Below are 12,558 nucleotides of genomic sequence, written 5' to 3'. Positions count from 1 at the left end.
TATACACTGCAGACATATAAAATATAGACCTCTATATACAAATATACAATATGAAGTACAATCCTTATACAAATACTTATATGTAAAAATATGATTTTGCTACTGCCATTTCATGATTCAGTTGAGCAATGCAAAATGTCTGGTGGCTCTTCGGGCTCTTTGAGGATTCTACATATGTAAGAGTCTATAAACCTCTTTTCAAGTTCTAGCAGTAATGTTACAGTGCTGTAGTTCTGATGTCCCATTCTTAGGGACTCTTTTGACATGATATGGAATTGAATATATTGTTTGGAGTACAAACATTAGACAATCAGTCTAAACATTAAGTCTTAACAAAATCCCACCCACTTTTTCTGGTATAAACTGAAATAGTTCCAGAAATATAGCAGAAGCCTCATTTTCCAAACTCAGATTCAATAACTTCCCTAGCCCTCTTCCCTGCATTTTACAAACTTATAATACTACTCTTGCTGGCCTCATTATCTAGTATTTTATACAGTACTGGTGCTAATGGATAAATCGGAATGTACAGTCAGCCCTCCATAGCCACGGATTCTTTATCCATGGATTCAAGCATCTACTGCTTGAAAATATTCAAATATATATATAAAATATCAGAAGCAAACCCTGATTTTGCCATTTTATATAAGGATTACCATTTTAACAATCCATTGTATTTACTGGGACTTGAAAGTCCATGGATTATGGTATCCAAAGGGGGTCCTGAATTGGAACCACACTCCAGTGGATACCAAGGGGCCACTGTACTGTACTTTAGTTAGAAATGGGCACGTACTAAACATTCCAGAGCTCTACCCATAAAAGCGATGATTTTGTGAGAAGAACCGTCAGAAGAAACCAGTAACACTGAGATGCTGCAGAAGGAGTGAATATACCAACATTTCAAAGCACTGTTTTCACTCTGTGGGTTCAATGCTCCTCAAGTACAAAACACAGAGGAATGTGTGTCAGAATCCCATAAGTAAGTACATGAAATACAAATTAAACTTCACTTATTGAAAAAGCACTGTAGGTGCACTCATTTTCCCAACGTCCTTGTGAGGTAGATGGAATCTCCATTTTTAAACATGGAGACTTTGAGGCAGAGAATTGAGCCAAACTACTCAAGACCACAAAGAATTCAGTGCCCAATACCATCTAAGAGGTATGAGAGTTGGGACCACTATTTCAAATCAGGCTGACAGACCTTCCTTAAGATCATGTACAGCAGTTAATAAAAGTTCTGCTACAAAAAGAGTGGATAACTGAGTGCAGAAGGTAGCTGTGTTGATCAATGACAAGAGAATTTGAGTCAACATCCAAAAAATCTGAATTGTTCACTGCTATGAAAGCAGCTTGTCATTCACAGCACATGAATCACTCTTGAGCTTCAGACATACAAAATGCTCTTGTATAGAAACTAACTGGAGTTCAGGAATATTACTCAGCCCATTTCTAATCTTTCCATGATGAATTTGTACACCTGCATTAAAAAACAAACATCCAAATCACATACATAGCTGATCCATACAAGCTAAATTCAAGTACTCATAGAAATTTCCCAAATAGTCAGAATATTAAGAACATTATCATCTTTAAACTAAACTGTTTTCATGTGGATTTATTTTTTAAAAAGCCTTTTAAAAAATAAAAAATGAATTTTTCTATCTCAATCCTGAAAGACAGAAGAAGCATTTATGTCTTCTGTGGGTTGGTAGGTTTTTCATCTTGTCCTAGATTAGAATCATCTTGTTTATTTTGTGTGCCAGTACCTAGGTAGAGACAATCAAGGCAGTTGTAAATATCATTTGCCTTGCATGGAACATAACACTACTAGTGGTGGACTGTGAGAACTAACATCAAGACACTGTCCAGTTGGGATGTGTAAATATTATTGAATGCTTCTTAGCCCATTCAGCAAATACTTTCTTTTCTGTAATAAACCTGTGGCCTCCATAGGGTGCATTTTCATGCAGGAAGTACTCATCACATTCATCTCTTCCAGGTTCATAGTAGTGATAAGGAACCTTTCTAAAGCCTTCTGACCTGGAAAAAAGACAAAAATGAAATACATTTTTTGTAACATATCAATGAATTCACTGCAAACCTATCTGTATTATAGCTTGGAAAAATTACTTTGTGGGGCTACAAATAATCTCTTGGCACACACAGCCTCAAAGCACAGTAAAAGCAATGGGACAAGAAAGAAAGAAAGAAAGAGAGAGAGAGAGAGAGAGAGAGAGAGAGAGAGAGAGTGTTATGAAATGTGAGTTAAATATACACTGTCAAAAAGGTAGTAGAAATATTCATGAGTATAGCAATGAACCTTAAGTCTACACAGTTACAGAGCTGCTTTAAACATTATCTGTACGTACACAGTTTTAGGCATAAGGACTCATCATACCCAGCATACCTAATGTGTTTTACATTTACAATCACAGCTTGCTGGGAGAAAGTGGGTCACTTATTTGGACTACAGTTCCCAGAATCCCCAACCAGCATAGTCAATAGTCCATGGAAACTATAATACAAACAGCATTTCCCCCTACAAGTTCTGTAATACTAGAACATATATGAATGCAACGAATACAGATATCATGTTTGAAATGTGGATTATCACATGGGCATGTCCATCAATAATATCTGTAAGATTGCTTGAGGAAGTCTGCAGTGTGAGTCCACAGAGCAATAGGTTTTGCCACATTGGGTCCAGTGTTATCAATTATGCTAACACACAATCACTCAGTTATGGTTTCAACAGTTGCTGTCCATTCTGCTGTCTATGGTGCGATACATACAGTACTTGCATTTTGTAGCGTGCCGGAGGCGATACTAGGGTTAGGGAGCGTGCACCATTTAGACACTCTTTAACCCTAGTATGTACTCCGTACGTCAAAATGGCGGCGCCCTGTACACATGGGCGCCGCCATTTTGATGTGACGGACGCTTAGCCTCTGTGATGCCGTAAGTGCACCATTGGCGCATTGCGGCTTCACAAAGGCGCCACAAGAAGAACCCGCTTTTTGTGGGTTCTTTTTGTTCCACAACGGAGCTGCACGGTTTGTCCACTGCGGCTCCCTTGCGGAGCAAACCAGGGCAGTGGGAGACCTTTTTGGGTGGTCTGTATCCCACCTATGAATATTAAATAAATCAGATGGCCAGTTCTGAGAATTTTTCTTGCTTCTCTAATTTTGTAAGTGTTATTTTTAGACTAAACTCCCACAATCCCCTAGCTACCATGATGGCAGGGCTTCTGGGAGTGTAGTTCAAAAAGGCAATTCCAAGCTTTTTAAAAAAAACTTCCCTGTTGCAAACTCACCAGACTCCAGCTTTGGAGGCTGAGAGAGTGTGACTTGCCCAAGGTCACCCACTGGATTTCCATGGCTGAGTGGGGATTCAAGCCCTGGGCTCCCAGTGTCCCAGTCCAACTCTCAGACCAGTATACCATGCTGATGCTCAGTTCTGTCATTAATAACTTACAAACAGCTCACTCTGTCTACTATGTTGTAGCCAAACAGCAAGATATTTTTGTATTTCTTATTCTTGGGGAAATTAATTTTCCAACAGTTATCTTCCACAATTGCCCTTTAATTACTGTGTCCAAACAGTGGAAAGCAAAGTGATGCCATGCAAATATAAAGCATCTACATTCAGGTGTACCTTCCAATGTGCATTTTTATGTACATCTAATTTAGGTCTATGGTTTCTGATATGCTAAGTGATACAGTACATCAATGGAAGTGTGTCTGCTTCCATGGGCAGATTTACTGAGCTGAATCAGAGCAAAGCAGTTCTTATTATTTCTATCTGTTTGCTGGATTCTAGGAGAGAATAGATTTGTTCTTTTTAGGTGGAACAACACTCTTCAGCACAAGAGCTGTTCAAAAGCAAACAGAAATGTTTCCTGTTCCCCCATTTCATTCCACTTTGGCAGAAAGTCTTTGATTTTAAAAGTTCTTTGTGACATTTGACATTAAACTTTTGTAAATGCTTTTATTTAATCAATACCACATGCCATCTGGGGACTAAATACACTGACAATAAAGTGCCACATCAATACAGATTGCTGGGATGGGGTGTGGGAGATGACTTTGTCATCCATTTCTTGGATTTATGGCATTAAAATGAATGGTGAAATTTTGACAAGGCATCCGAATTGTAGATGCATGAAAATAATTTCCTGTGATCTTACTTGCAGTAGGTATCATTTATCATCCCGTAGACATGTATTCTGTAGCAAGCATCCATGGCCAGAATTAAGGTAAACCAACCGGTGCTGAGATAGGATCCTGACTGAATTCTGTAAAAGACAAAGCAGACTGCATTGAGAAATTGCACTCACTATCTCAAAAGCACATCATCTTTTACATGGCACAAAACAGCATTCAGCAACTTGACAAATAAACAAAAAATATCTTGTTGTTTTGCATTATCTATAGCTCTCCTTCCATGCTGGCTTTCTAGGTTAGCCAGGAACAGAAATACCATATGCTAATCCTGTGGTCCCATCCATCCATCCACCCATCCATATTCCACCTTTCTGCATTAATTTGCACTTGATAGCGCTAGCAGAAACAAAACTAAAATACAAGCAGAAATATAATTAAAACATGAAAACAAATTAAATATATGATTAAGCCACATCAATAAACCAAGACAGCAACATTGAGCCAACTAAAGCCTTTCACTGTAGGCTACAAATTATTCGAGAAGTTTCATGTATATGCAAAATAGTGAGAGGCAAGAAGGCACTCTGATGGACACCAGAGGCCAACACTATTGCCATTGAACAGGAGTTCCTTTTCTGGAGACCGGAGGAGGGCAAATGTTGTCCCCATCTCCAAAAAGAGGAAAAAAGATGATCCCAACAATTATCGTCCAGTTAGTCTGACATCAATACCAAGAACAATTCTAGAGCAGATAATAAAACGGAGAGTCTGTGAATATCTAGAATGCAATGCCATAATCAGAAAAAGTCATCATGGGTTTTAGACAAACAAGTCATGCCAGACAAATCTGATCTCTTTCTTTGATAAAATTACCAGCATGGTAGATGAAGAGAATGCTGTGGATATAGTATATCTTGATTTCAGTAAAGCCTCTGACAAGGTTCCCTATGACATTCTTGCGAACAAGCTTGTAAAATGTGGGCTAGATAAGGTAACTGTAACATGGATCTGTAATTGATTATCTGTCCGAACCCAAAGGGTGCTCAACAATGGCTCTTTTTCAGCCTGGAGAGAAGTGACCAGTGGAGTCCGACAGGGTTCTGTCCTGGGCCCAGTGCTATTCAACATCTTTATTAATGACGGATGATAGTATTGGGGGCATAGTTATCAAATTTTGAAGATAACACCAAATTAGGAGGAGTAGCTAATACCCCAGAGGACAGCATCAAAATTCAAAATGACCTGAATAGAATAGAATAGAAAGCTGGGCCAGAGCTAACAAAATAAAATTCAACACAGATAAATGTAAGGTACTGCACTTAGGGTGGAAAAATGAAATGCACAGGTATAGCATCGAGGACACCTGGCTGAATGAGACTACATGTGAAAAGGATCTAGGAGTCCAAGTAGACCACAAGTTGAATATGAATCAACAGTGTGATGCGGCAGCTAAAAAGGCCAATGCAATTTTAGGCTGCATCAATAGAAGTATAGTGTCTAGATCAAGGGAAATAATAGTGTCACTCTATTCTGCTTTGGTCAGGCCTCACCTGGAATACTGTGTCTAGTTCTGGGCACCACAATTAAAAAAGGATGTTGAGAAATGGTGAAGGGTCTGGAAACCATGACCTATGAGGAAAGACTTAGGGAGCTGGGGATGTTTAGCCTGGAGAAGAGAAGGTTAAGAGGTGATATGATAGCCCTGCTTAATTATTTGAAGAGATGTCATATTGAGGAGGGAGCAAGCTTGTTTTCTGCTGCTCCAGAGAACAGAATCTGGAACAATGGATGCAAGCTATAGGAAAAGATATTCCACCTCAGCATTAGGAGGAACTTCCTGACAGTAAGGGCTGTTAGACAGTGGAACAAACTCCATCGGAGTGTAGCAGAGTCTCCTTCCCTGGAGGTCTTTAAACAGAGGCTGGATGGCCATCTGTCAGGGATGCTTTGACGGAGAGTTCCTGCATGGCAGGGGGTGGGACTGGATGGCCCTTGTGGTCTCTTCCAGCTCTATGATTCCCAAGCACCACCTTTCTGACCCCTCCAGGCAAGACTGGATCTAACATAAAATGGTGCCACACATCAGGGCCTAAGTTCCATATAGCATAATTGGGCTTACTTATAGATATCCAGCACAGTGTAGAGGTTTCAATGTTGGATTATAATTCTGGAAACCAGAGTCTGGATCTTATCCCATGGCTTAATAAATCGATTTACCTCTATCTGGCTTAAAGCTTAAATCGAGCGGCATGACCCCTGTGATTTCCCCAAATGCAGGACACTCGACTGCATAATTCGTGGTAGGAAATGTCTGCCAGAGCACTCCTGGAAGTGGGGATGAACCTGGGCTGTGTTCAGGTGGCAAAAACCTTCTGATAACATCAGGATGCCACCCGATTTAAGCTTTAAGACAGATAGAGGTAAATCGATTTATTAAGTCGTAGGATAAGCTCCTTTGATTCCCCTCTCGGCCATAGAAATCCACTGGGTAGCCTTAGGCTAGTGATACTCTCTCAACCCCAGAAAAACCCTGTGATAGATTGCCTTCGGTTAACGAATGACTTGAAGGCACACAAAAACATGAGTAAATATACATAAGATTGGGCAATAAATTTGCAAAAGGTGGAAACATACATGTCATCACTGAAGTACACAAAGTGTCACTCTACAGACGTTGTTAAGTTGGAACTCCCATCATTCCTCCTCCATTGGCTATGCTGACTGGGGATGCTGGGAGCAAGAGCAGCTGAGGGCTTCCATTTTATTGGCATGATGAATTTGCTGAAGAGTTTACTCTGATTTTTAAGGGCGCTATTGGAACGGCTGAATCTTTTTTTTAAAAGGATAGTGTTCAGCATCCTGTAAAGTTCCACTGAAGTCTCACAACAAGATTTGCCAGCCCCACTGACATGGAACTGCCAGACTAGAGGGCCATCATTTGCCCTCTCTTATCATGATAAGCTATTTAACTACAAATGTGACATGAATATATAGAACCCCAGTGTAGCTTCAGTAATTTCTCAGTGCTTTAACTAGATAATAGTGTGATGATCTTATGTACCTTTGGATTAAAACTTGGAAATTCAGCCCTCTTCAAATGCTTAGTTGTGAGTGAAGAAGCTGATGCCACTTTCAGTGGCATAGCTCCATCCTACAAAATACTGGAACTTGTAGTTTGGTGAGGTACTTCAGAATTTTCTGCTAATGCTATATTTTAGGGGAGTGGACTAGAGCTCTCTAGCAGAGAACTCTAATGACTTCAGCAAACTACAAAGCCTAAGATTCCATTAGTGTGGAGCCATTACAATTAAGCACTTTTGAACTGCTATGACTGTGATTATAAATAATGTCCTAGTTAATTTGGGGTAGATCCTGTAGAGTGGAGCCTGCTCTGTGTTCCTACTAGACACTTTCGCCATTCACATGATTGCTAGCTGTGTGTGAGCAAACCCAGGGCTTATTACAACTACAAATAAGAAGCTGCTGATGTGTTTGGTGGTGTATCCATGACATGGCTTACATTCAAGACAGTACAAATGAAAAGATGCTCATGAGGGATCTTCTCATTTGAAAGCATCTCCTCTGAGAGTCAGATGAGCAGGATCAATCTTAGCTTACAAACAATAGCTTAGTATAGAAATCCCAGTTTGCTTTAGGTTGAGAAGAAGAAAAGAATCACCATAGTAGAGAGAACCAAGAGACTATCTGTTCCAGCATTCTGTTTCCAGGGTGGCCAACCTGGTACCTTGGAAGTCCACAACTAGGACATTTGTCCAATAGGACCCTGCTGCTCAGGTTCCCTATAAGTTAAGCCCTCTAAGAGGCAATATATAATTTTTACAACTAGTAGCCAGGATAGCCTTATAATTTGTGAATTATTCTAGTTTCTTTTGAAGCTGTGAATGGCCATTACTGCAACATAAAATAATGTACTCCATTGCTTAAATATGCCCTGCCTGAAGAAGCACTTTCTTTTATCAGTCCTGAATCTTCCACCGTTTAGGTTTATTGGACAACACTGATTTCTAGTATGAAAGAGGGAAAGGTTGTTCACAGATTGCATTAAATACTGTATCATCCATTTATCTGTGCACACAGTCTGAGATAGAGCTTGGAAATTACTAGTGTTCATTAAGATTAACATGCTAAATCTGTATAGTGATTAACTCATTAGATTGCCTGATTATGCAGAAGTTAATCCTATACTCTAAAAAGTTACTTGGTTTAGAATGTTAGCATTTATTAGAATGTTAGCCTTTATTAGAATGGATGGCACTTTCTCTGGCAGATTCAATAAAATCAGAAGTCCTGAGGAGGAAAAGGATTAGGACTGGAAGAAATGGATTACATTGCTCTGTTGCTTGGCAGGATATTTGGCTTGGTCTCTCATTAGGGAAAACTGAAATAAAGATGGGATAGTTGAGAAGCAATGAAAGAGATAGGATTGAGGAACGTTTGGAGGAGAAACACAAACCAGTGACAAAATAGAACTGAAAAGGTTGCAAGATGAGGTCCAATTTTAGCACATTTTCCCCCAACTTGACAGATGTGTTGGGCTCCCATCATTCCCAGGTAACAATCACATTATGGATTTTGTAATATATCTGGGGGAAACATTCTATCTGGTGAAAAAAAATCAAGGCTGGCAGAACGCAACTTTCAAATGACAAGAAGAGCACCTTTGAGACACTACATAACAAAATGTGACCCTAAGGGTCAATTGTGACAACTGTCTTGTCAGTCTCTGCAAATCCCATATCAAGAACTAATATCTTCAGTAATGAGTTAATCAATGATAGCTCAATAAATTAAACAAATTCAGATATTAGTGCTGGTAGCTATTTAACAAATATATTTTCATATCTTTGACATTTGGGATAATTGGATTGATTTTCAAAGCTAACATTTCAAGATCTGTAGAATATGGTAATTTATAGTCACCACCATACTGGTCTTGATAACCCATCTGTTATTGCCATGTTTCTTTTATAAAGCTGTGCCTTGTCTCATGCTAAGTACTGGAATATGCATTTTTATTTCCTTTACTTCTACCATCGTCCTATCACCATGCAAGTCCTACTAAATACAATGGGACTTACTTTTATGAAAACCTGTGAGAGATTAGGGTCCTTCACTTTGATGGGAGAACTCTTAATAAAGTCACACTGAGGCTGAACTTTTCTTTAGTGCTTACAACTTCCAGCTTAGCATCATTTCTTTGATCATCCTCTTTATTTATTCCCACGAGTTTCAATGGACACTCAGAAAAGCACTTCTATTAGCCACATGAAATAGTTACTCCCAATTCCACTTGTACAGGTTGAGTATCCCTTATCTAGAATTCCAAAATGTGGAATATTTCACAATCCAAAACTTTTTGAGTTACATACATAGCTGTATTGTATTTTGTGAGGCTGGAGAGAGACATGACTGAAGAGAGATGCAAAGATCTGTGAAATGGTGGGAGGCATGGATTTGTGCCAAGCAGTACACTTGAATTCCTGCCATTTTACAGATCCTCAGTCACCCTCCAGTGTCACTGTTTCTCATTATGTATATACAGTGGGCCCTCCGTTATCGCAGTACCTGTCTTCTGTTCTCACAGAAGGCATGTGCACCATTAAAAACAACAGAGGTTGCCCCTCTGCGGATATTCAAGATCGCGGATCTCAGATCCATGAGTTACGAGGGCTGACTGTATAAAAATACAGGCATTCCATAATCTGAAAAAAATCTAAATACGGAACATTTCTGGTCCCAAGCATTTTGGATAAGGCATACTCCACCTGTAATTCTCAACCCAATTCTGGTGTAAGAACAGAAGACAGGTACTGCCTGACATAACTATGGGCCTGAACAGACAGGCTTCAGGTCACTTTGGAGGTAAGCTGTTTAAATGCTGCACGAGTCCAAAGAGGATGGAAGCCATGCCAAAGCCACATTCCAGTCCTAAGCAGCTTCTGGCCTCTTAAGATGCATGTGTCACTTAAACAGCATACTTCCACAGTGACCCAAAGCAGCTTTATTTTGGCCTGTCTGTTTGGGCCCTAAATTTTGTTCCTTCCTCAGGAACAAAAACGTGCTACTATGGACTTTTAAAGCAACCAGTTTAGGGTAATATTAGGCATTTTTCCAAAGTACTATGAAGAAAGAGGGGTCTGCTGATAATGGAGGTTTATTGGAAAGTACTCTATTGACAGTACCATCTAAAAGCTGTTATACTCAGGAGCAAACAGGAATTTATAAAAAGAATTAATCAATATTTTATGTCTTGTTTTAACAACATAGGACTTTAGTCTTCTCATCAATATACTTCATGGCAAGATAAACAGAAACAGACAAGTAAAGTCTCAGATACCTTCCCTGGGAAATGTTAGTCAAGACAGAATACAAATTCTGTTGTTTAAAGCAGAACTCTGCTTTCGACTTTACCTTTCTTTCTTCAGCTAATGAAGGAATACAGCAAAACTGTGGGATGATTTTTAACACCTTGCAATTCCATCTAATACTGTAAACTTGTTTATGACAAGCTAATGAAGACAATGTTGGAAGTGTGAAAACAATTTTAAACTTCCCTAAAAGGTCATAAAGCCTCTAAGTATCATCAACAACATTCTCCAAAAACATATTGAGGAATGGATAAGCAATAGATCTGCCACTCTTCAAAGTTGTAATAACACTAGTACTGCTAAAAATAGCACCATGCATTTTTCAATAAACAATTTCTTCTAAAGAAGACATGTCTGCACATTAAATTGTGTTAAATCCAGCTATAATTCATGTCATAAGGAAAGTAAATAGCATATGTGTTTACAATATTGGGTGCATTTATAACACATTAAAAACCCTACATTTTGGATTGTTTTATAATTGTCCTGTATTGAAATATCTAGTTATTAATATTATGCACTGGACCTGTTTTTCTACGCATTTCTGCCCACCTATCTGCATGTGTATATCATGACTCGAAACATGGGTAAGTGTGCTATAATTGTTTCCAAAATGGTGATGAAAAAGGAAAAACAGAACCAAATATACATGAACCATCATTTTAGCTTGTTAGCCTACAAAGGCAAGAACTTGGCCTAGATCTGCTCAGTCCAACAGCTGCGAGGCATCTTGGGCATCCTGTCTGGAGGATAGATTTGGAGAAGCACCATTTTGTAACAAATCTTTCCCATGACTAATCTGAATCCTTAGCAGGCAATTTAGTGGCCAACTGAAACACCGAATTGTAAGATTGCATCAGAACCATCATATGCCCATCACTACACCAGCCAGGGGACCAATCCAAGTCAGCGCCAGGCCAGGAAAGCTTGATTTCCTGGCCTGTCTGCTCAGTCCTTATGATTTCACTTTAACTATAAAAATAAATAATAATAAAACTTTTGTTTGTATCCTGCTTTTTGTAAAAACAATCAAAGTGGCGAAAAACATATAAAATCATAAATAATATACATAATCCCCTTTAAAAAGAATTAAACACATTGAGATTAAAATTACATAATTCATATTTAAAATCCAATAATCACAAGCCGTGTTATAACAAGACCAAGAATATCCATGGTGTATGGGAGTGATTACTATATGGCCAAGGACTTTATTCTGGAAAGGCCTGCTGGAAGAGATCCATCTTCACAGCTTTTTAAAAAGGGTCTAAGTAATTTGATGGATCTCATCTGACAGGCCATTCCACAGGCTGGGAGCAGTTTCAGAAAAAGTCCTCTGGGATGTGGCAACTAGCCTGGTCTTTAGGGGTTGCAATAAATTTCTCCCAGAGGACCTGAATCCTCTGCCTTGGCAACATCCTATGGAATCCTGGGGTTTATAGTTTGGGGGGCCATTTTGCATGACACAAAAGATAGTGCTATATACAGTTGGCCCTTCCCTTATGTAGGAGATCTGTTCCGGACCTTGCCGCATAAGGGAAATACCATGTAAACTCAAACCCCATTAGAAAGAATGGGGCTTGTTCCTGCTGGGGCGTGGGAGAAGCCTTTCCGACACGGCTTCCAGCATATTCTGGAAGCCGTGTATAGTGCGCCCACATATGATGCGGGTGCACGGTACTACTTTAAGTTAATGGCAACATCTTATAACTTTCCGGAAGAGATCCATCTCATCACCACCATAGAAGCCTTTAAGAAGGCATTTAAGATGGATCTCTTCCGGCAAGCCTATCCACCTGATCTTTTATAGTGGATCTTACAGAATTTTCTACAACTGATTCAATAGTACATACACAGATCTGGCTATGTTAATGATTTTACTGTATTTTGGCGTAATTTTATTGATTATTTTATGTAGTATGGTATTGTGTAAATGTATTGTTTGATTTTATTGGTTGTAATCCCACCTTGATCCACAGGGAGAGGTGGGAAATATAAAT

At 39.2% G+C, this 12,558-nt stretch overlaps 1 protein-coding gene across 1 annotated transcript in view; it reads right to left on the bottom strand.

Moving 5' to 3' along the window:
- Window positions 1–580: 580 nt before the first annotated feature.
- ST6GALNAC3 (ST6 N-acetylgalactosaminide alpha-2,6-sialyltransferase 3) overlaps window positions 581–12,558 on the bottom strand; it is a 294,151-nt gene continuing 282,173 nt past the window's right edge. The window contains exons 4-5 of the mRNA XM_042465669.1: window positions 4,193–4,300; window positions 581–2,046 (exon numbers count right to left, since the gene is read on the bottom strand). Coding sequence (XP_042321603.1) covers window positions 1,860–2,046; window positions 4,193–4,300 — 295 coding nt within the window. The 3' untranslated portion in view covers window positions 581–1,859. The remainder of the gene's footprint in view (window positions 2,047–4,192; window positions 4,301–12,558) is intronic.

This window comes from Sceloporus undulatus, chromosome 4 (genome assembly GCF_019175285.1).
Source record: "Sceloporus undulatus isolate JIND9_A2432 ecotype Alabama chromosome 4, SceUnd_v1.1, whole genome shotgun sequence".
NCBI classification, from domain to species: domain Eukaryota; kingdom Metazoa; phylum Chordata; class Lepidosauria; order Squamata; family Phrynosomatidae; genus Sceloporus; species Sceloporus undulatus.
Note: the sequence above shows the minus strand (reverse complement) of the source record. Positions and strands in the feature narration are given on the sequence as shown.